The sequence below is a fragment of the Henckelia pumila genome, chromosome 3 (genome assembly GCF_033568475.1).
Source record: "Henckelia pumila isolate YLH828 chromosome 3, ASM3356847v2, whole genome shotgun sequence".
NCBI lineage: Eukaryota > Viridiplantae > Streptophyta > Magnoliopsida > Lamiales > Gesneriaceae > Henckelia > Henckelia pumila.
In genome coordinates, this window is record NC_133122.1 from 91,214,385 (window position 1) to 91,238,748 (window position 24,364).

General features: G+C 39.0%; 1 protein-coding gene across 5 annotated transcripts in view; it reads left to right on the forward strand.

Moving 5' to 3' along the window:
- Positions 1 to 23,881, forward strand: part of LOC140886599 (protein unc-13 homolog) — a 58,795-nt gene extending 34,914 nt beyond the window's left edge. For all 5 annotated transcript variants that reach the window (XM_073293262.1, XM_073293263.1, XM_073293261.1 and 2 more), the window contains 9 exons: positions 554 to 671; positions 19,548 to 19,726; positions 20,642 to 20,720; positions 21,629 to 21,733; positions 21,822 to 21,928; positions 22,770 to 22,847; positions 22,926 to 23,021; positions 23,262 to 23,357; positions 23,469 to 23,881. In XM_073293262.1, the coding sequence (XP_073149363.1) occupies positions 554 to 671; positions 19,548 to 19,726; positions 20,642 to 20,720; positions 21,629 to 21,733; positions 21,822 to 21,928; positions 22,770 to 22,847; positions 22,926 to 23,021; positions 23,262 to 23,357; positions 23,469 to 23,642 (1,032 nt within the window). In that variant the 3' untranslated portion in view covers positions 23,643 to 23,881. The remainder of the gene's footprint in view (positions 1 to 553; positions 672 to 19,547; positions 19,727 to 20,641; positions 20,721 to 21,628; positions 21,734 to 21,821; positions 21,929 to 22,769; positions 22,848 to 22,925; positions 23,022 to 23,261; positions 23,358 to 23,468) is intronic.
- The last annotated feature ends 483 nt before the right edge of the window (positions 23,882 to 24,364 follow it).

Consider the following 24,364-nt stretch of genomic DNA (forward strand, 5'->3'; position numbering starts at 1 on the left):
AAATGCAAGTCTTCCTGTATGTGGTCTGATTGAATGAATGAACACAAACTGTATTTTTGTCTTTCTTTTGGTTTTGTATTTTGGGAAACTTGACAAATTATGTACACAAGTATTAGAGAGAAGCTTCATAGTTATTGTCGCCATAAATGTCTCTAATATAGCGTTGGCTTTTTAGTCCTCACTGGCTGTTATTACTTTCAGTCATAAACCCATGGAAATGATGGTGTGGGAGCCTCTTTTGTGGATGTTCACGTAGTCCCTTTTCCACTTTTCTCTTTATTGAATGATGTTTTCTTTTACAAATACCTGTGAATCATTGTCTTTTTCTTGTCAATCCAAAGACAATTGTACCAAGTTCTTCCAAGTTATTTATTGACTCCTTCCGACCTCATCAATTTTAGAAGTATTAGATAATATAATTATAATTATTAATGTGTTGATTTTCAGAAAAAAAGTAGGATATATCTTGTGGTTCTGGTTGTTGACATGTCTATCCTTTCGAGAAATATATGGACAATCTCATGTTGAAACCTTTTCTATATTTTCTTGGTAGACGGTGGATCAATTCTTTGCTCTTAAAGTTCCAATGAGGTCAGGGGAACTGGGTAGCCTTTTTCATGGCATCGACAATGCATTCCAAATCTACACGAAAAATATTCTCGACAGCCTAGGTAATTCAGTGCTCATATACATGACGTCAAATGTAAGAATTTTGTTTTTTGCTACTTGAATTGGTTACTTTACCAATTATTTTATTAAGGCAATAACCGTGCAATTATTTTGTTTGAATTACATAATGAACACGACTTTTACATTCCTATATTGATGCTGTCAGTATGCTATTGAAATATGCTCTTTCTCTACCTGATCATCTTATTTGTTCCTTCTGCTTAAACCATGGGTTGTTATACAAAGCAAGGTTTTTGTGGCTTGTATCTGGATAAAATGATTTATTTAGTTAATGTCATGCACAAGTGACAAATTACTCTAATGATGGTCCAAGTCCTTAACAGATTTTTCTTTTCTACCAATTGTCTCATTAATTGAGGAATTTATTTACCAGGTTGTCTTTTAGTTTTTGTTTGTTCGTTCAATATAATTTATCTAGTCATTCAACATTTCATCTGAACCAATTTTTGAACTTCTGAAATTTATATAATGCTACCCTTTTCTCTTTGATTATTAACATTTTATCCAGTTGTCTTCACTGGTATGATTAGTTGTTAATTGTAAATATCAGGATTGGTTAGCATGGTTTACATGGGGTTGTGAATTAACAGTCTATGTAGAAAAACTAGAAAGAATGTATTGTAGAGAAAAATACTATTCTCATTGAAAAATGAATGAAAGATACAACCTAATTTATAAAGCTGAATAAGTTAAATTAAGGAAGTAATTTATTCCTACTTTAAAAAATATAATTTACCCATATTACAAAGATTGAGAATACTAGGAATTAAGGAAAAAGAATATTAAGAATATTCAACACTCCCCCTCAAGCTGGGTATAAATGTTTATCATGCCCAGCTTGGACTTCAACTCATCAAAGGTAGGTCGAGCTAGAGCTTTTGTAAGGATGTCTGCAATTTGCAAGTGACTCGGAACATACTGAAGATTGATTACTTTCTGCTCAATCTTTCACTGATGAAGTGTCTATCTATTTCAACATGTTTGGTTCGATCGTGGTGCACTGGGTTTCTGGCAATTCTTATGGCGGCCTGATTGTCACACATCATATCTATTGGATGATTATCTTCCAATCTCAACTCGGTGAGCAACCTTTTTATCCACATTCCTTCAGATATCCCATTGGACAATGCACGATATTCTGCTTCTGCACTGCTGCGAGCTACAACAGGCTGTTTCTTACTCCTCCAAGTCACAAGATTCCCCCACACAAACGAGCAGTACCCGGAAATTGATCGCCTGTCAATCGGACAGCCAGCCCAATCTGCATCGCTGAATATTTTCACATTTTTGACTGTAGTTTTCCTAAAGAGTAATCCCTTCCTAGGTGTTCCCTTTAGATATCTCAGTATGCGATATATTGCTTCCATGTGTTCTACACTTGGGTTATTCATGTGTTGGCTGATCACACTCACAGCAAAGCCAATATCTGGTCGGGTATGAGAGAGATATATAAGTCTACCCACCAATCGTTGATATCTGCCCTTGTCAGTAGGTGTATGATTTTCTTCTGTTCCTATCTTGACATTTGGATCCATTGGGGTGTCGGTTGGTTTGCATCCTAGCATTCCTGTTTCTTTCAACAAATCGAGAACATACTTCCGTTGAGAAACTGAAATTCCAAGTGAAGATCTGGCCACTTCCATGCCTAGAAAATACTTAAGAGGTCCAAGGTCCTTCATTTCAAATTCATTTGAAAGAACACCTTTTATCCGATTCATTTCCCTCTCATGATTTCCAGTAAGCACAATGTCATCCACATACACAATAAGAACTGTAACTTTGTCATCAGAATTTTTAACAAACAGAGTATGATCGGACTGGCACTGTAAAATATCCATCACTAGTCAGCACATTTGTAAACCGATGAAACCATGCTCTAGGTGATTGTTTCAGCCCATACAAAGATTTTTCTAGCTTGCACACTTTGTTCTTCATTGTTTCTGGCATAAATCCCGGAGGAATGTCCATGTAGACTTCTTCTTCAAGATTACAATTCAGGAAAGCATTTTTGACATGTAATTGGAATAAGGGCCAATCGAGATTTGCAGCAATAGAGAACAGTACTCTGATAGTGTTAAGTCTGGCAACTGGTGCAAAAGTCTCCTGATAATCAATTCCATATGACTGTGTGTACCCCTTTGCTACTAGACGTGTTTTATACCGTTCAATACCTCCATCCGGCTTATGTTTGACTGTAAAGATCCATTTGCATTCCTATTTCTTTCAACAAATCGAGAACATACTTCCGTTGAGAAACTGAAATTCCAAGTGAAGATCTGGCCACTTCCATGCCTAGAAAATACTTAAGAGGTCCAAGGTCCTTCATTTCAAATTCATTTGAAAGAACACCTTTTATACGATTCATTTCCCTCTCATGATTTCCAGTAAGCACAATGTCATCAACATACACAATAAGAACTGTAACTTTGTCATCAGAATTTTTAACAAACAGAGTATGATCGGACTGGCACTGTAAATATCCATCACTAGTCAGCACATTTGTAAACCGATGAAACCATGCTCTAGGTGATTGTTTTAGCCCATACAAAGATTTTTCTAGCTTGCACACTTTGTTCTTCATTGTTTCTGGCATAAATCCCGGAGGAATGTCCATGTAGACTTCTTCTTCAAGATTACCATTCAGGAAAACATTTTTGACATCTAATTGGAATAAGGGCCAATCGAGATTTGCAGCAATAGAGAACAGTACTCTGATAGTGTTAAGTCTGGCAACTGGTGCAAAAGTCTCCTGATAATCAATTCCATATGACTGTGTGTACCCCTTTGCTACTATACGTGTTTTATACCGTTCAATACCTCCATCCGGCTTATGTTTAACTGTAAAGATCCATTTGCATTCTTGTTTCTTTCAACAAATCGAGAACATACTTCCGTTAAGAAACTGAAATTCCAAGTGAAGATCTGGCCACTTCCATGCCTAGAAAATACTTAAAAGGTCCAAGGTCCTTCATTTCCAATTCATTTGAAAGAACACCTTTTATCCGATTCATTTCCCTCTCATGATTTCCAGTAAGCACAATGTCATCCACATACACAATAAAAACTGTAACTTTGTCTTCAGAATTTTTAACAAACAGAGTATGATCGGACTGGCACTGTAAATATCCATCACTAGTCAGCACATTTGTAAACCGATGAAACCATGCTCTAGGTGATTGTTTCAGCCCATACAAAGATTTTTCTAGCTTGCACACTTTGTTCTTCATTGTTTCTGGCATAAATCCCGGAGGAATGTTCATGTAGACTTCTTCTTCAAAATTACCATTTAGGAAAGCATTTTTGACATGTAATTGGAATAAGGGCCAATCGAGATTTGCAGCAATAGAGAACAGTACTCTGATAGTGTTAAGTCTGGCAACTGGTGCAAAAGTCTCCTGATAATGAATTCCATATGACTGTGTGTACCCCTTTGCTACTAGACGTGTTTTATACAGTTCAATACCTCCATCCGGCTTATGTTTGACTGTAAAGATCCATTTGCACCCCACAGTTCGCTTCCCTAGTGGAAGTTCAGTAATCTGCCAGGTTTTGTTCTTTTCGAGGGCTTTGATTTCTTCAAAGACTGCTGCTTTCCACTTTGGATCTTTGAAGGCTTCCTCGATAGATGATGGTGTCTGAACTTTATCTATACCAGAAACAAAAGCACGATATGCAGGTGATAACCCCTCAAACGAGACAAAGTTACTTATTGGATGTTGAGTGCATGCCCCCTTCCCTTTCCTTAATGCAATAGGTATGTCATCATTATTAGAGTCATAGTTGAGATCAACAGTACCTTGATTATCTTTTGTGGACTCTGACTTTGAAGAATTGTCATGGTCTGGATGATTTGGTACTGGTTCATGCGGCATCTCCGTTTGAACCTTATTTCTCCTAGAATAGACCTTGAGTGGTGTTTGACGAGGATCGGGGTCAGACGGAGACTCAGGCAAAGTTGTCTGTAGGTTATTCAAGGGTTCGAGCAGTAAAGGATCCCAATTTAGAGATTTACTACTATGCTCCCCTGAATGGAGAAATTGGGGTAGAAAGGCTCATTTTAGAAGAAGGTAACATCCAAGTTGTGATAGAATTTTCTAGTGACAGGGGAATAACATTTGTAGCCTTTCTGATTGGAGGAGTACCCAAGGAAAATGCATTTTAGGGCTCGAGGGTCGAGTTTGCTTCGGTGCTGGGAATGAACGTGGACAAAGACAGAGCAACCAAAGACTTTGAGGGGAAGAGAGTGAATAAGGTGCGTTTTGGGGTACGATGCAAGGAGAGAATGGACAGGGGATTGAAATTTCAGTATCCGAGAAGGCATACAATTAATCAAGTATGTGGCAGTCAGGACAGCTTCGCCCCAAAAGTGTTGGGGTACTTTGGTTGTGAATAAAAGAGAACGAGCCACCTCAAGTAAATGACGATTTTTACGTTCAGCGACCCCGTTTTGTTGAAGGGTGTCAACGCACGAGCTTTGATGAATAATGCCATGAAGGGCAAGGTAATCACCCAATACAACATTAAAATAGTCACGGGCTCGATCAGAACGGAGTATTTGGATCTTGGCTGAGAATTGGGTTTGAATCATGATATGGAAAATTTTGAACAATGATGTGACTTCAGATTTATCCTTCATCAAGAAGACCCAAGAGAGTCGTGTATGATCATCCACAAATAAGAGGAACCAGCGAGCGTCAGTGACATTATTGACGCGCGACGGACCCCAGATATCACTTTGTATGAGGGAGAAGGGGGCCGATGGTGTGTAAGGTTGGGACGTAAAAGACTGACGTTTGTGTTTAGAAAACTGACAAATATCACACTGTAAAGTTTTTGAGCTTTTATTACTGAAAAGATACGGAAATAACTTGGAGAGATACAAAGAGTTTGGATGCCCTAAGCGATAATGCCATAATAACAAGTCACTATCCCTATTGGAATTTAAAACGGAGCAGCAAGTAGAAAACAATGAGGCTGGAACACTTAGAGGCCAATCGTCTCCCACGAAGCCAGATCCTGAAAGATACAAGAGTCACTATTAAACATAGTGCGGCAATGGGCAGAGGAATTAAGTTGACTCACTGATAATAAATTGCAAGTAAGCTCAGGCACAAAGGAAACAGACTGTAAACAAATATCCCGGTTAAGAGTAACTGAACCAATACCAACCACCGAGGAGGTAGTCCCATTAGCAATGCGAACGGAACGAGAATCCTCACAAGGACGATAAGAGTCAAATAACAACAAATTCCCAGTCATATGATCGGAGGCACCCGAATCAACAATCCAGACATTAGATAATTTTTGTTGTGGAAGTAAAGCATTGGCACAGTGAGCAATACCAGAGTGATGGGCACTATTACCAGCCCCTATGAGTGACGGGGAAGAAGTGGATGGAGTGAGATTTCAGCATCTCCATTTGTTCCTTGGTGAAGGGCGGCGGCGTGGAGGAAGAACTATCAACGGCAGCGGCAGTGGACTGGAGAGGCCGAGCCGGCTTCCAATCGGCTGGTTTCCCGTGGATGCGCCAGCACGTGTCGAGGGTGTGATTGGGCCGTTTACACTTTGGACACCATGGGCGGCCATTGCGGATGTTGGGCTCACCAAGGGGGGCAGCAATGGGAGAATGGGCTGTAGGTCCTGGACCAGTAGTGAAAGCGGGTCGATGAGTGGCAAGGGCTGACCCATCAACAGACGGAGAAGAACCATGAGAGCCCAACATCAATTGGCGCCGACTTTCTTCGTGGCGTACCTCAGAAAAAACAGCACGAAGGCCAGGTAGTGGTTTTGTGCCCAAAATACGGCCCCGGACAGCATCAAAAGAGGGATTGAGGCCCAACAGAAACTGAAATACACGCTTGGTGTCCAGGATAGAGCGGAAGAGAGCTTCATCGGTGGTACAGGTCCACGCATGGGATGCGAACAAATCCAGTTGTTGCCACAAGCGAGTGAGAGCGTTAAAGTAGGTGGTAACGCTGTCCTCCCCTTGGCGTAGACCATAGAGCAGGCCCTCAATGCGAAATAACTCCGACGTATTCTCTTAAGATGAATACGTGGTCCGAACCGCATCCCAGATTTCCGCAGCAGTTTTGTAGAGGAGGAAATTCTCACCTATATCTTGGGTCATCGAATTTACGAGCCACGACATGAAGATATTGTTCTCGGCAGTCCACAGTTTGAATTTTGCATCACCGACAGCAGGACACGTCGAGGCACCGGAGAGATGATCCTTCTTTCCCTTGCAGCAAATAAACATCTTGACGGACTGAGACCATTGGAGGTAGTTGTGGCCGGTTAATTTATGGCATGTGATAGAAGAGATAGGAGAGGCGTCGGGAAGATGGTTCGCGGCAGGGGTGGTGGGCGGCAGTTTGGACTGTGAATCTTCTTCGGAAGATGCCATACTGCCGAACGAGATCATGGCTAAAGAATGCCCGGATCTTCTGATACCATGTAGAAAAACTAGAAAGAATGTATTGTAGAGAAAAATACTATTCTCATTGAATAATGAATGAAAGATACAACCTAATTTATAAAGCTGAATAAGTTAAATTAAGAAAGTAATCTATTCCTACTTTAAAAAATATAATTTACCCATATTACAAAGATTGAGAATACTAGGAATTAAGGAAAAAAAATATTAAGAATATTCAACAATCTATATTTTTATGATCTTCCAATTTTTTTTTGGTTACCGTAATGACCAATATTAACTTTCTCAATCTGAATTTAACAAGAATTTGTGATGAAAGAGTGCGGAGATAACTTATTTAATCAGGTGATCCATTTTATTGAGCAGTGTGCGCGCTCTGTTAGGCCAAGATAATAAGAACAAACAAAAGCTTAAAGAATTTTTATAAATCCTCTAATGCTAAATTCTTCTTCTTCTTTCTTCTTCCAATGGTGCAAGGGGATCCATTAGAAGACATTTATTTCTAGTTCAAAGTATCATCCACTTTGGCAGATCTCCTCTCTGCCGAGACTTTCAGGTTATCAGCTTAAAATACTCTTATCTGTAATAACTTTGGTTTGGCATATCTTACTCAACCTAAGAATTAACTCTGCTTCTCAAGTACAAAAGATACAAGGAGAGTTTGATTAAGATAAAGAATTTTTCAATTGGCTCCGGAAATGATGATTCTCATATGGTCTGATTTGGGGTATCTGAGTGCCTTTTTATGCCCTGAGTGAAACATAAATGTTTGGGAAATGTGTTAGTGATTGTTTTACATACAAAGACAAAAACCTTGGAATAGCATCGGCAAATACCACATTTCTACCCAAAGATAAACTTCTTGCTGGTGCATTTGCTACTTCATTGGTCTGCCTTGGGCTATTTGTGATTTGTGATACCAGTGCCTGTGTTTGGGAATAAGTAGACGAATTTGTTCTGCATTTGGATCGTCGATTGAGAATGGAGCTGGAGTGTGAATTGCCTTTATAGCGGTTAAAGCATCTGTTTCTATAGTCCATTTTTGCCACCCAGAATTCGAAGCCATTAAAATTCCTCTTATTGCTAATTCTGGGATATGTGACGTGAATTTCCCTTGGATAACTCGACCCTGAGCAGATTAAGCGTCCACTCGTGTCTTGTCCAACCAGAGCAATTCCAAAATGATCTTGAAGTTCAAACACTGTAGCATCCACATTTACCTTCAACGCTCCCTCCTGCGGTGGCTGCCAATGATCTCTTTGAGTTATCTGCGTTCCGATAGGCAGCTGGTTATGATGTATCAGGCAATATGAATCACCCATTTAATCTCTTGTCAGCTAATTGATTGTGATTTTGAAATACCAGTGAATTTCTAGTTAGCCCTATACTCCAGCAAATTAAACTAAACCGTTCCACCTCTTTATTCTGACCATGTTCGACATCCAACAGAAAAAATCACCATTTGAACTGCCTTCAAAAGTAACAAGGTTCGGCAAAATATTAGTCAATTTCCATACCCGGCTTTAATATTTACATGTCCAGAACAAATGTAAAATATCTTCTGGGTGTGATCCACATCTAGGACAATTCACAATAACTTGAATTCATCTTATGTGAAGATTGACTCTTACCGGTAATGCATTGAAGATAGATTGCCAAATGTGAATCTTGATTTTGTTGGCTATTCGCAATTTCCACAGCATTCGAAGACCCCCATGTAAAACCAGAAATCAGTCCAGTACTTGTAGTCTGATTACTTCCTTGTGCTAGATAGTACCCGGACTTGACTGTGTACTCTCCATTCTTTGAGTAATGCCAAACCAATTTGTTTGCCCCTGTGATAATATCAACTGGGATCCTTTTCACTTCCTCTTGATCTACATCCCATAATGTTATATTTATTTTGTCCCAATCCCACTCGCCCCCTTCATCAATCAAATTCTCCGACTTTGATATTCATTTGGTTTGTGTTGGGGATAGTTATGAGTCTAAAGAGCTTAGGTCGTAATAACCATGGATCATGAAGCACAGAAACCCCAGAGCCCTTTGCGATCCGCCATCTTATACCTCTGTTTAGTAGTTCACGACCCCAAATATACTTCTCCAAACAAAAAATGAATTGTGTCCAAGATTGGCATGTAAAAAGTTGCTGTTTGGAAAATACTTTTTCTTGAAAATTTGGCTTGTAAGGGAATGTGGATTGGTGAGGACTCTCCAACCCTGTTTTGCCAATAGGGTTTTGTGGTTTTTATGAAGAGAAAATAGGCTGCTTTATTTTCCATTAACTTAAGAAAGGGAAAAATACAAAGAACTTTATAGAACTCTACGCCTAACTAGAAACCTGAAACTAAGGAATACAATAAGATAATGATTATCATAATCTACAGAATTAAAATACAAATGTATAAAGATAAAATCCTATCTAATCTTAAATAGTTGATAATCATCTAATATTTAATATTCAACACTCCCCCTCAAGTTGGGTCATATAGGTTCAACATGCCCAACTTGGAACACAATTCCTCAAAAATAGGTCGGTGAAGGGCCTTGTCAAAATGTCTGCAACTTGTAATTGAGTAGGAATATAACTCAGCTCAACAATTCCCATTTCAACCTTCTCACTGATAAAGTGTCGATCCACTTCAATATGTTTGGTCCGATCATGATGAACTGGATTCTTGGATATGCTGATTGCTGCTTGGTTATCACACATAAGTTCAACAGGATGATGTCCTTCTATCTTCAACTCATTAAGCAGTCTCTTGATCCACATTTCTTCACAAATTCCATGAGCTAAAGACCGAAATTCAGCTTCCGCACTACTACGAGCTACCACTGATTGTTTCTTGCTTCGCCATGTCACCAAATTTCCCCATACGAATGAACAGTAGCCTGAAGTAGAACGCCTATCTGTTGGAGACCCGGCCCAATCAGCGTCACTGTAAACTTTAACAGTTCTGATGGAAGTTTTTCTAAAGAGTAATCCTTTTCCAGTAGTACCTTTTAGATATCTTAACACTCGGTATGCAGCTCCCATGTGTTCTTCAGTAGGGTTGTTCATGAATTGACTAATAACGCTCACAACAAATGCGATATCTGGCCGCGTATGTGACAGGTATATAAGTTTGCCTATTAGCCTTTGATATCTCCCTTTGTCTACTGGAGGACTATCCATATTTGTTCCCAACTTGATGTTTGGATCCATGGGAGTGTCAACTGGTTTGCATCCCAACATACCAGTTTCCTTCAAAAGGTCTAGAACATATTTTCGCTGTGAGATTGAGATTCCTACTGACGATCTTGCTACTTCCATTCCCAAAAAATATCTAAGGTGTCCGAGGTCTTTCATTTCGAATTCTTTCGAGAGTAGAGCTTTCACATGTGACATTTCTTCCTCGTGATTCCCTGTAAGAACAATGTCGTCTACATAAACAATGAGTACTGTAGTCTTTCCTTTCCCCAAATGCTTTACAAATAAAGTGTGATCAACTTGGCATTGGGTGTATCCATCCCCCTTCAAGACATTAGCAAATCGGAAAAACCAAGCCCTAGGTGATTGTTTGAGACCATAAAGTGACTTTAGTAATCTGCACACTTTATTGTCTGTGCCTGCTGATGCAAAACCAGAAGGAATGTCCATATATACCTCTTCTTCAAGATTTCCATTAAGGAATGCGTTTTTCACATCAAGTTGGTGCAATGGCCAATCTAAGTTGGCAGCAATTGATAAGAGGACTCGAACGGTGTTGAGTCTCGCTACTGGAGCAAACGTTTCTTGGTAATCAATACCATATGATTGCGTGTACCCTTTGGCTACAAGTCGTGCTTTGAACCTTTCTATACTTCCATCAGACTCTTGTGTATGACCGTGAAAATCCATTTGCAACCAACTGTTTTCTTTCCTGGTGGAAGATCAGAAATTTTCCATGTATTGTTCTTTTCGGGAGCCCTTATCTCGTCAAACACAGCAGCTTTCCACTTTGGGTCATTCATAGCTTCATCAATAGTGGATGGAATCTGTACCTGGTCTAAATTTGAAAGAAATGCACAATATGTTGGAGAAAAACGCTCAAGTGAGACAAAATTTCCAATGGGGTGTTGAGTGCAACTTCTAACCCCTTTTCTTAGAGCAATGGGCCTATCATCCAAATAATTTTCTAACACAGGAGTATTGTTTTCAAGGTTACCTGAGTTTGGCAGCTTGGAAGAGTCTTGGACAGTGTGAGTTAGTGTTGGACCTTGGATATTCTGTTGATGATTTTTCCTTCGAGAATACACTTGAATTGGTTGAGTGGGATGTGGACCACTAGAGGCTGGTAACTCACTGGTTACGGGTCAGAAGATGACTCAGTAGCTACTGGAGAAGAAGGCAGCTCGGGGTCATTTTGGATTATGGCAGCTGGCTCGAGTTAAGATATGGATGGTATGATGGGATCCCAAGTTTTCGGTTTTGCATTGGATTTCTCCCCCTGAAGCGAAGAGTTGGGATAAAAGGGGTCATTCTCAAAGAATGTAACATCCATGGAGGTGTAAAACCTTTTTTGTGTTGGAGAGTAACACTTGTAACCTTTCTGATTTGGAGAATATCCAAGGAAGATGCATCTAATAGCCCGGGGTTCAAGTTTATTGCGGTTATGGGAATGGACATGGACAAACGAGGTGCATCCAAAGACTTTGAGTGGGATATCAGAAAGTAGATGCGAGTTGGGGAATAATTGAAGGAATTTTTGTACAGGGGTTTGGAATTTAAGGATCCTAGAACGCATTCTATTGATGAGATAAGTGGCTGTGAGAATGGCATCCCCCCAATAGCACCTAGGAACATTTGTTGTAAACAATAAGGACCGGGCAACTTCTAGGAGATGTCTGTTTTTTCTTTCGGAAACCCCATTTTGTTGAGGTGTGTCAACGCATGAACTTTGATGAATGATGCCCTGGGATTGTAGGTAACCCCCCAAGACGGAATTGAAATAATCACGGGCTCTATCTGTGCGCAAGATCTGAATTTTGGTGCAGAATTGGGTTTGAATCATGGTGTGGAACTGTTTGAAAATATTGGCCGTTTCAGATTTGTCTTTCATTAAGAAAACCCAAGATAGACGTGTGTGATCGTCGACAAATAATAGGAACCAACGAATGCCACTAATATTTGTCACATTCGAGGGGCCCCAAATATCACCGTGTATAAGGGAGAAAGGTTTAGATGGTTTGTAATGTTGTGGCATGAAAGTGGAACGTGTATGCTTGGACAATTGACAAATATCACACTGTAAAGACTTAGAATTCATATTTTTATTGAACAAAGATGGAAACAATTTCTCAAGGTACAAGAAATTAGGATGTCCTAAACGATAGTGCCAAATCAAAATTTCACTATCCTTATTTGAATTTGAAGTAAAAACAGAATAAGAAAATGAAGGATTGTAGGAATTGGTGGTGGTCAGGGTTCTCTTGGAGGTGTTCATTTTCAGAAGATACAATCCTGCACATAGGTCAGCACTGCCAATCGTCCTCCCCGATGCCAAATCCTGGAAAACACAAGAATCAGCAAAGAATTTAGACGTGCATTTGATATCGTTGTTGAGTTTACTCACTGATAACAGATTGCAATTAAGATCTGACACGAATAATACAGATTGAAGGAAAATATCTCGAGTTAATTGAACCGAACCATAACCAGCCACTCGTGAGCATGCACCAGTTGCAATGCGTACTGTTTGGGCGGTTTTACAAGATTGAAAGTAGAAAAAAGTTCCAAATTTCCAGCCATGTGATCTGAGGCACCGGAGTCAACTATCCAATTGTTTGATAATTCGAGCTGCGTAATCAAAGCAAAAGGGGAATTACCTCGATGTGCAACATTACCAGTGCTGACCAGTGAAGAAGATGGCGTGGAATTATTCTGGCAGAACAGTTTTTGGAGTACATTGAGTTATTTTGTGAAAGGCTGGGAATCATGGGATTGATCTTCCGTTACTGCAGCATTTGCTCTTCTTTCTCGAGCTGGTGATTGGGCTTTCGGCATTTTGGGCACCAAGGGCGTCCTTGCTTGAATTTCTCATTGTTGTTAAAGGGCTGTGACGAGCGTCCAGCACTCGAATCATCAAAAACCGGCAGCGGAGGCTTATGGACAGTGAGGGCAGATGTGTCTGCAGCGGAAACACCAGCCGAAGGTCCCAACATTATTTTTCTGCGACTTTCTTCATGACGAACCTCTGAGAACACTGCGCGAAGACTAGGCAGGGTTTGGTCCCCAAAATTCGACCGCGAACTTCATCAAGAGTGCTGTTGAGGCCCAACAAAAATTTAAAGATTCGCCTTTGTTCCACAATTACTCGATAGCATCTTTCATCGTTAGAACATTTCCACTCATGGTTCTCAAAGAGATCGAGTTGCTGCCAATGTCGAGTGAGGGTGGTGAAGTAAGCTGTTACGGTAGAGTCCCCTTGTCGAAGGTCATGCAGATTGCTTTCAATGCCAAATAGTTCCGATGTATTGTCTCTGGAGGAATAGGTGTCACAGGCAGCATCCCATATTTCCCTTGCCGAATGAAATAAGAGGAAGTTTTCTCCGATTTCTGTTGTCATCGAGTTGATTAGCCAAGACATAATCATATTGTTCTCGGAATTCCATACCTTAAATTTCGAATCGGTGGATTCAGGGCATTTTGATGCGCCGGAGATGAAGTCTTCCTTTCCTCTGCCTCGAATAAACATGAGGACAGATTGCGACCATTGCAGGAAGTTTTCTCCGTTTAGTTTGTGGCTGGTTATTGGATTAGGATTAGGGTTAGTATCAGCAGATGTTGGTGCTGAAGCCATTGTATCGAGGCTGGAGGATTTGGACGGTGAAGCCATGCCGTATTAGGTCATGAAATTTCTCCCGGCTTTGATACCATGTGGTTTTTATGAAAAAGAAAATAGGCTGCTTTATTTTCCATTAACTTAAGAAAGGGAAAAATACAAAGAACTTTATAGAACTCTACGCCTAACTAGAAACCTGAAACTAAGGAATACAATAAGATAATGATTATCATAATCTACAGAATTAAAATACAAATTTATAAAGATAAAATCCTATCTAATCTTAAATAGTTGATAATCATCTAATATTTAATATTCAACAGGTTTGATTGAAAGAGATTAAATCCGGAAGCCCATCCTGCCTTGTGTTTTTGGACGACATAATAAACTCCACTTACGCCAATGGATTCTCTTTCATATGTCGTGGTACCCCACCAAAAGTTGACCAGCATAGTCTTTAATTGTTTACACTGCGTCAGTTTGGATGAAAAGGAATAGCAGGATCTTCGAAGACAAAGAAGTTTCGTTTGGAGAAATTTGGGATAAGATTAAGTTAACAGTTGCAGCTTGGATACATAATTTAACAGAATTCCGATCGTATGCGCTTTCAGATTTGTATAGAGATTGAAGTCTAATATTGAAGTAGTTTGTTTTTCTCGTAGTAGATTAGTTCTAGTTGTGGACCACTGGTTCACCTTTGTAATCAACCCTATTTTAATTATATAATATTTTACGTTTCTTATAAATAAAAAAAAATTGTTTACAAATGATTACAGGAAGACGAAAAATGCCCATAGTGTATGACGGAAAGGTTTATGCGACTGCTTCGATAAAGACTTCTCTACCCGCCGCAGAGAACAATTTGCTTTTCCAACTTTGCAACTTTCTCCTAACTTTTTCTTTGATCCCAGCAAACAAACGTTATTTGTTTTTCCCTGTGAACCATCGGGCCCGGGGCTTTCCAAGGAGTCATTCCATAAAGAGCTGCTTGAAACTCCTCCTTCGTGTACAATGCATCCAATTTAGTTTTCATCTCATCAGTTACTTTTGTATTTAGGCTATCAATTGCGCTAGTGATTGAATCATAGGAAGGTGCTGAAGTGGTGAAAAGAGTTGTGAAAATTTCCATGAATCTGGATTGCACCTCACAATCAGTAGAAAGCCATACATCCTCCGAAGAGAGTATGCCCCTGATGTGATTATTACGATGACGGGTAGATGCTTTATGGTGAAAAGTGTTGTGTTTCCTGCCATGAAGCCAAGCCGCACGAGATCTTTGTTTCCACTAAGCTTCATCCAAGGCCAGAAGTTTCTCCAATTCTGTCTGCAATGAACTGATATTTGGTTTATTCTCCTCGGTGAATATTTTCGAACGCAAGTTTGAAATCTCATCCAGGATGCTGGTACTTTGTTTGGGAATATTCCCAAACGTGTTCCCCAACTCCGCATATGTTCTCCACATTCTGAAAAGTTTGCAACCAGATCACTTGGGTATTGCATCACAGATTGTTTATGTTGAGACCAGCTTTTTGCAAGAACCTGTGAAATTTTTGTCTGATTACCACATGGGTTCAAATCTGAAAGGCGCTGAAACATATTTTGCATTGGATTACTGGTAGTAGAAGGCGATAGTTCCAACTGGATTACCCGATGGTCTAAACCATTATAGGATAAATGTGTTACTTTTGCTTCACCAAAAAAAGATCACGAAGATGTAGGAGCAACAAAACGGTCAAGTCGTTCCTGGATATTATTGAAGACAACTTGAAATCCATCAAACCACATTGATCGAGAACAACCCTGAATGCGTTCATCGAAGAAGAGCTTCCATCAAATCCTCCAGATTTATCGGATATATGAGCAATCTCATTAAAATCACCTCTATAACCCAAGAAAATGAGTACATAGAATGGAGTCTACGTACTAGTTCCCAAGTACACCTGTGATTGAAAATTTGGATTTCAATAAAAACCCGTAAACCTCCACATCAAACCATCTCCATCAGTAATAATAGAATCTATATGTCCAGACCCAAAACTTTTTACATCTACCCTCCAATCTGAATGGCAAAATAACGCAAGTCACCCTTATGACCTTGACTATTAACCGCAAAAGCATTAGCAAAACCCAAAATAGTAAAGAAGATGCACGAGCAGAAGATAATTTTGTTTTTGAGATAAACACCAAAATGGGGGAGAACTTCCAGATTGCAAACTGTAAGCGGCGAAATGCCCAAGGGTCTCCTAGTCCCCTGGCATTCCAGCATAGGATAACAACCTCCGCCAATTGGTCACATTGTTCATTCGTTTCCATTTCTTCGATTATCTCATCAGAAAAATTACCGGATACAGTGGAAGTCTGTTGTGGAGACGAGTAGATGTCTCTTTGCCCACATGATCATTGTGTTCATCTTGTGTAGCACGGGTACTCCAAAAAAGGGTTTTTTTTTTTGAAGTGTCAGATAACTACGCGTGTCGGATACGACATAACCAGTGTCATTGACTTTTTAAAATTTTGACCAGTTGGATACATTTTGGGAACACTTACGACATGATGCAGACACGTTTTCCGGGTAAGTTTGGGCTCAATTGCAAATAATTAAGAGTTTTAAGGGAAAAATTAAAAAACTTTAAAATTTTGAGGACTAATCAATAAATAATTTAAAATCAATTGGGCCTAAAAAAGCCCTAAATTAGTCCTCTCTTCCGTCTTTCTCATTCCCCTTTCTTTTCTTCTCAGCTTCTCTCATCACTACACCACTCCTTGAAGTTTGCCGCTTGCCGATCACCGGCCGCCGCACGCTGCCACTACCCTCCAGTTTCCGGCAAGGCCGCCGCACGCTGCCACTACCCTCGAGTTTCCGGCAAGGGTATGTGTGATGCCCCTATCCCACATCCCAAATGGGAAGAATTGAAGAGTTAAGAATGCTTTATAATGGACTTCTATAGCAACTTGAGTTGATTATTTTCGTAAAGCAAATACAGATACGAAGTAGTTTCTTTAGGAGCCCATTGTGCAATCGCGCAAGCGCGGGATTGGGCCCGAGGCATGACAGAATAGTATCAGAGTTGGTCACCAGCCGGCCGACCCTGGGAAATAAGTGCGATCCAGGACAAAGTGCTACGTGGATGGAAGCCACCTCTTGAACCTGCGGGACAAAGTGCTACATCATGGGAGCAACGTCTTGAACTAGTTGGAGCCACCTCTAGATTCCCGGTGCTGGTGGATCGAGGGTCATGTCGCGACGAGGACGTCGCGTTATGAAGGAAGGGTGATTGTGATGTCCTTATCCCACATGGGAATAATTGAAGAGTTAAGAATGATTTACAATGGGATTCAATGGGCTTTTTTAGCAACTTGGATTAAAAATTTTCGTAAAACAAGGACGGATACGAAGTAGTTGCTATAGGAGCCAATTGTGCAGTCACGCAGGCGCGGGCCTGACCTTGACATTATGATTGATGAAATATGGTTTTCTATCTTTAGGATTTTTAATTTTTAATACTAAATTTATATGTATATATATATATATATAATATTATATATTTATTAACATTCGCCGTATCTTATCCGTGTCGTGTCTTATATTTTCAAAATATTTCGTATCGCCGTATCCGTGTTGTACCCGATACGATACCCAAACTCGTATCCATGCAACATAGTGTTCATCCCATATTTGGTCTGCAGGAGGTCCTCTGTTATGTCCAATTAACTCCACAATATGAGGAATAACAATAGTACTGGAGGTGGAGGGCTCAAGAAGTGCCGGTGAGGTGAGATTGAATAATAAATCCACTGGTGGTAAAGGCACCTTATCATCTTCCGCACGCAACCACGGTCCATATGGGTACTTCAAAGCATTTGATTTTAGATCATAATTTTTTCTATGGCATTCTTTGAGTTGGTGTCCGAGCAAACCGCATATATAAAAGTAATCAGGGAGTCGCTCATATCGGAGAAGAACTCGTACTTGTGGAAGTTAAGGGTCTAGATTGAGTTTGGCATATCTGTGAAGAGGTTTTTGTGACCTCATAAAAGTGCCTAGACATCTTCACTATCCATTGAGATGCATTCGCCAATTGAATTTCCGATGAGAGAGCCTATGTCCGAGATCATTCCAGATGGAGGAATGTTTGATGCCGTCACCCACAGTTGAGTGGTGGGGAAAGAGCAAACTTCTTCCATGAAAAAGCCTTCAAATCTCTTAAGGAGTAGTAAAGAGCGATTGAAATTCCAAGGTTCCATATTTAAAATGCGATCAATCTCCGTTGCATCCGGAAATGTAAAGATAAAATGGTTATTTGCTAAAACTTTGATCTTCAAACCTGGGAGCCCCCGTAATTTGTTTATAGTGTTCACAAAAGTTGTTAGGATCAAGTGCTTATCACTAAGGTAAAAAACTATAGTTGTTAGCCAAGGCGCAACTTTATTTACTTATACATGTGACAGCGCAGATGGTCGGGTTGTTAAGCCCATGAGTCTAGGGAGGAGCGTGCCTTACTGCTGGTGCTGTCTCATATCCGTTCGAGATCACTCTTATCCTTTCCCTAACGCTAGCTCTGTCCCCTGCAGAGTATTATCCGTTAAGATCCGGTGTCTTTCTTTTACAGTCCACCTAGCCAACCAGATCAAACTGCTCAACTTCAGCAGTTTGACGCACTAAAGTTTCGCAGGAGGTCACCCATCCTAGTACTAATCTCGCCCAGGCACGCTTAACCCAACGTACCCCTTCAAGAAGTAAAGAAATATGCTTATTGGGATACTTGAACCCATGACTTGGCTCTGATACCAGTTGTTAGGTTCAAGCGCTTACTGCTAGGCCGAAAACTATAGATGTTAGCCAAGGCGCAACTTTATTTCCTTATATTTGTGGCATCGCAGATAAGCCGGGTTGTTAAGTCCATGAGTCCAGGAAAGGGCATGCCTTACTGCTGGTGCTGTCTCATATCACTTCGAGATCAGTTTTATCTTTTTCTTACTATCGGTCCTGTACCCTGCACAGACAGTATTACCCGTTAAGATCCGGTGTCCCTCTTTTACAACCCACTTAGCCAACCAGATCAAACAGCACAATGCCAGCAGCTTAATGCACTAGAGCTTCCCAAGAGGTCACCCATCCTAGTACTACCCTCATACATGCACGCTTAACCCAATAGTTGTTTTGTTCACAAAGTTTGAAAGAAGTAGCTTGGCCACTAAAGGAACGGGAACCAATTGTTTTCCTTTGACCAAGCTACTTCTTTCAAACTTTGTGAACAAAACACGTTCGTTTTCCTTTCACCAAAACCTCTGCACTTGCTATGAACAATGAGTCTTCTTCTGGTGTTGGATGAAAACATTTCCACTCTTCTAATAATTTGGTCATTTGCTCCTTCCGATCCGATCAGGAGCAGTGATGGGAACAGTGTTGATCGTTGAGAATCGTGTTGATAGAGAAAAATGAAACGATGGAAATTTGAATGAATCAAATCCTTTTGCTTCTCCTCGTTGTCCTACAATATCTATTTGTAGCTGTTATACCTTCATTCTTAACTCTGTTCATTTCTTGATTTTGTACATTTATTTTTCAACTCTGAGAAAGTTTTCTGCTGTATTATAACTCTGTTTATTTTGTCTTACAGCTGACATGGAAGATATAATTCCAACTGTGCCCGCCCTTACACGTTACAGCAAAGAAACTGGAATAAAAGCTTTTGTCAAGAAAGAGCTAGCGGATCAAAGGGTGACTGATGTTAAACAAATTAGAGAAATCAACATTTTGACAACATCGACACTTTGCGTTCAATTAAATACCCTTTTTGTGAGTTTCGACCTAAAATTTTCTATCTTTGTATTGAAGTCTCTCTGTTTTTAGTCTTTGTTTCCATAGCTGGTTCTCTTATTTGGGGAAAATGAAAAGAAGCAAATGGGGAAAACCTACTATATTTTCCTTGCACTTGATTTTCTTTAAATTTTTACTCTTGCTATTTGCAAGAGAAACCAGCTGATTGTTTTATCAGTCATTTTAGAAATTTCATTTCTTGTTATAGCCAAAATAAAAGGTAGAAAACTTGCATATATAGCTGCCCAGCATTGTAACTGGCAACATACAGATCGAAAAGAGCTGTTTCCTATTTGAAAACGGTAAACTGACTACGGTGCACACATCTTCTTGAAGTTTACGTTGCTTATTTGTATGAGACGAATTTTCTTGTTTATGAACTGCTTTAGGATATAGTAGTTGAAGATGCGTGGTATAGGACTAACCTGAACTCAAAAATCTCTTTAGTTTGTAGTAGACTTGTGTGGATATAATGGTAGGAGCTACCAACTTAGGATGCTTGCTATATTGTGCGATTGTTTGTCACATTATGGTAGGAGCTACCAACCTAGGATGCCTGCTATATGATGCGATTGTTTTTTACATGTTTTTCTCCTGACTTCTGATTTAATTTTTTTTTCGTTGAGAGGACTTCTGATTTATATTTTGAACCTATGTAAATTTAACGAAGAAGTTTTTAAAATATTAACTTATAGGTGATCGCTGCTTGGGAATCTGATTTTATTTCTGATTATTCTGAACCTTCTTATAAGTTTTGATAGACTAATTCGAAATGCTCCATTTCAATTGTATCATGTTTTTTGATCTCATATGCCTTATTGAGTATATCACTCTTGGTGCATATTCTTTCATATCATGTCTCATCAATTGTAATGCAAACTTCTGAATCTGTAGTATGCGATTAGCCAACTGAGTAAATTGGAAGATAGCATTTGGGAGCGATGGACAAGGAAAAGGCAACATGATGGCCCAAGTAAGTGATGCACACTGTTCAGTGCTTTTGTTGATGTAATGTTAAAGATCAACTCTAAAGAACATGTCTTGCCACCTTTAGCTTTCGATGTTTCATGCTAGCATGTTTTGATGCTGACGGAGGGAACAAAGTTTTTCCAATGTTGCAATAGAAGTTCCTTCCCATATCAGCAGTTTCTTACCGATATTAGCATTTCAGCATTTGTGAATGTGTTATCTTGAGTTATTGATAGTTTTGAAAATTCTATTTCACCTATCCAAATTGTATTTCATGTTTATTTATTCTTTGAATTTTTAGCTGTCATTATGTTGTTGTCGAAGACTCGTGCCATTTATGCATCCATTTAATCTGTGAACCTTACAGTGCTTTAATTATATTCACATGATTCTATTCTGGTATATTAACTAACCTTTGGTGCTTTGGCCTTCACATGCAACCAGTTTCTGATTGTTTAGAAAATTGTGTTCAATTATATGAGATGGTGCCTTAGATGGAGATATTTGATTTGGGTTGAGAAATTGCAGTAATAGATTTCAAATGACTATTTTGAGAGGATTTTAATTCCATTTGAATGCTTGTTAGTTGATAATCATGCATAAAATGGTGGGAGAGGAATTTAAGGTAGTGTTTGCAACTTCTAAAAATAAGTTAAATAGATTTTTTCTTAACAAATTGTCCAAACAAACACACAGGATTTTAATGATGTGAAATCGTTTGATATAAATGTTCAAATCCGAACGCAACCTGAAATAACAGAGCTTTCTGAACTAAGTCTATATTACTGATGAGAAAATTGAAATTTTGATTTTTGTGAAACATTTGTTATAATTTGTAATGGAATTTAACAAAACTTAATATAATACCCTAGTTTTATGCTTTAGAGGTCTTTACTTCTTTTATATATGCAGAAAGGCACACGGAACCAGAATTGAGAAATTCCATCAGGAAGGATACATTCGATGGAAGTAGAAAAGACATTAATGCGGCCATTGATCAAATATGTGAATTTACAGGTAAATCTCTTTCAGTTATCTGTCTTCTCAAATCTCAAGGTTTCTAATCAATTCATTGGAATCTTGTAATTTATTCTAACCTGTTCAGGAACTAAAACTATTTTTTGGGATTTGAGAGATCCATTCATTGATGGTTTGTATAAGCCCAGCGTTGCTCAATCGAGGTTGGAAACTCTGATAGAACCTCTTGATATGGTATGATTTGTCATCACTTGAAGCCAAATTTCAGTCACCTGCAAATTAACTTTAAGAATCGTCATTCAAAGTTATAAAATATTTATTTGCTGTCGCTTTTATGATTTCTTGCTGCTTGAAATCTCTTTTATTATATTCATTACTTTTATTTGTTGACTCTACCTAGTCGCTATTTGTTTTCTGCAACAACTTAAAACTACAGAATCTACAGAAAAGACAACTCTCTATATGGAGCTATGGTTTATTCTTGTTGAGTAATAATGCAAACCATAGTTTAACATGGACAATGTGAAGGCAGTTTCAGCCAATTTCCAGAATGCTTGACCTGCGGCAGTTTCACTTGTTTGATCTTATCAGTTTAGTAAGGTTATGTATGGATTTCTTAGTTAATGAGATGCTAGCCGTAGGGTTACCTAAGGTTGCATCCAATGATCCAGTGGCCCTTATTCATTCTTACATGTGGGGAGTCCATAGAAAAAATATGGACCCCACATTAAAAATGAATGCGGATTATACTGGAACACACTTGGAGCGATATCCTAAGAGTTGAAGTCAACTGGATTTCCTGGTATTTGTTTTGTGATTTGGTAAAATGAGATTGAAATTTTTGTAAAACGTGCTTTTTAGTATATCTTCGCTTACCATACTTCCATTTTTTCTTTTCAACTATCCGATTTGAAATTGAGTTTTAATTCTGCTGGAAATCAGTTTCTACTTTTTCGGCTATTATCTTTTCTTGGTCTTATCCAAATTATGCATCCAAACATATTATAATATTACAGACAATAAGAAACTGTTTGTCAATGATCATGCATATAAGGTTGTTTTATTATCGCTTTAGGTACTCAATCAGTTGTGTGATATCATCATTGAGCCACTTCGGGATCGTGTTGTAACAGGACTCCTTCAGGCATCACTGGTTTGTCATTTGCATTTCAATCTTTATTTCAAGATTCGTTTGTAATGCTATCATTTGACTTCGTCTTTTATTTACCAGGATGGCCTGCTTCGAGTTATATTAGATGGAGGTCCACAGCGTTTGTTCACTTTACCTGATGCTAAGCTACTGGAGGAAGACTTAGAAGTTTTAAAGGTATATCCTAGAAGTTGGTACTTTCACTTTATGTGTCTTATGTCTTTTCGTTTGTTCCCCCTTTATACTATTTGATTTCATATGGCCTTCGTAAAATTTTTCCTGCTTTAGTTCAGGTTTAAATTACAAATTTTTCACCAGTTAATGAGAATGACCATAACCTCGCTTTCATTATGTCAATGTGCTCGTAGCTGCATTTTATTTGAACTCATCTTACATCCAACATTGTGTCATATGTAGGAGTTCTTTATCTCCGGAGGTGATGGACTACCTCGTGGAGTTGTGGAAAATCAAGTAGCACGTGTTCGCCAAGTTATAAAGCTACATGGCTACGAGGTCAGTGTCTTGGTACGGTGGAAAGTTGAATCAAGTAGCACCCACCTCCTCAGAATTCCTGTGTTCATCCCTTATTATTTATTTGACGTTCGATATTTTTTTTTTTCCCAGACTAAGGAACTGATCGAGGACTTGAGATCCACCAGTGAGATAGAACTGCGGGGTGGCAGGGGTAAACTTGGTGCTGATACAAAAACACTTATAAGGATACTGTGCCACAGGAAGGATTCAGAGGCTTCTCAATTCCTCAAGAAACAGTATAAAATCCCCAAGTCTACCGCTTAGTCTTGTTTACGTGATATGAGAGAATGTTTTTCTTAGGTTGGAAAAAATCGCAGGGGATTGATGTGTTTTTAAGCATGTTCCGCTTTCTTCAAATATATAAAGCTTGGATTCGGAGGAATTTTACAGGACTTGAAAATCATTCGTTCTTTCATTGTAAATTTGTAAACCATGTTAGTTCTTTGGATTTGGTGCATACTTCTTGCCTCTTGAAATGAATCGAGTTTTCGAGAATGTCCAACATTAAGTTTTAAATTTCATACATCGAATGAGGCTGCCAAATCTCTATCACGATTAATTACTGTTAAATAGTTTAATATCCATAAAAATTTACTAAATTTGTATTAGACTACCAAAAAAAAGGAAAAAAAAAATATCTATGAATTATAATTCGCACGAATTTGTATGAACCACACAATATTTGCAATATTCAATTATAATGGGGTGTGTTTACTTGTCAAAAATCAATTCTCCCCATATCTCATGCCTCTTTATTTAAAGTTGATTTTAGGTGATTTGTCATCCTAAATGTCATTAAGGTATAAACTATCAAAAATTGATTTTATTTGGTTTCTTATCTTTAATTTCATAAGGTATAAGCCTGAATTTGAAATAAAAATCTAGAATTTTTTTTAATATACCCGTCCTTGATTCTGTCGACTTTATCCTAATTTCTCCTATTTTCATACCGCCACCAGGGTACGCTTTTCGATCTCGTCGTTCTT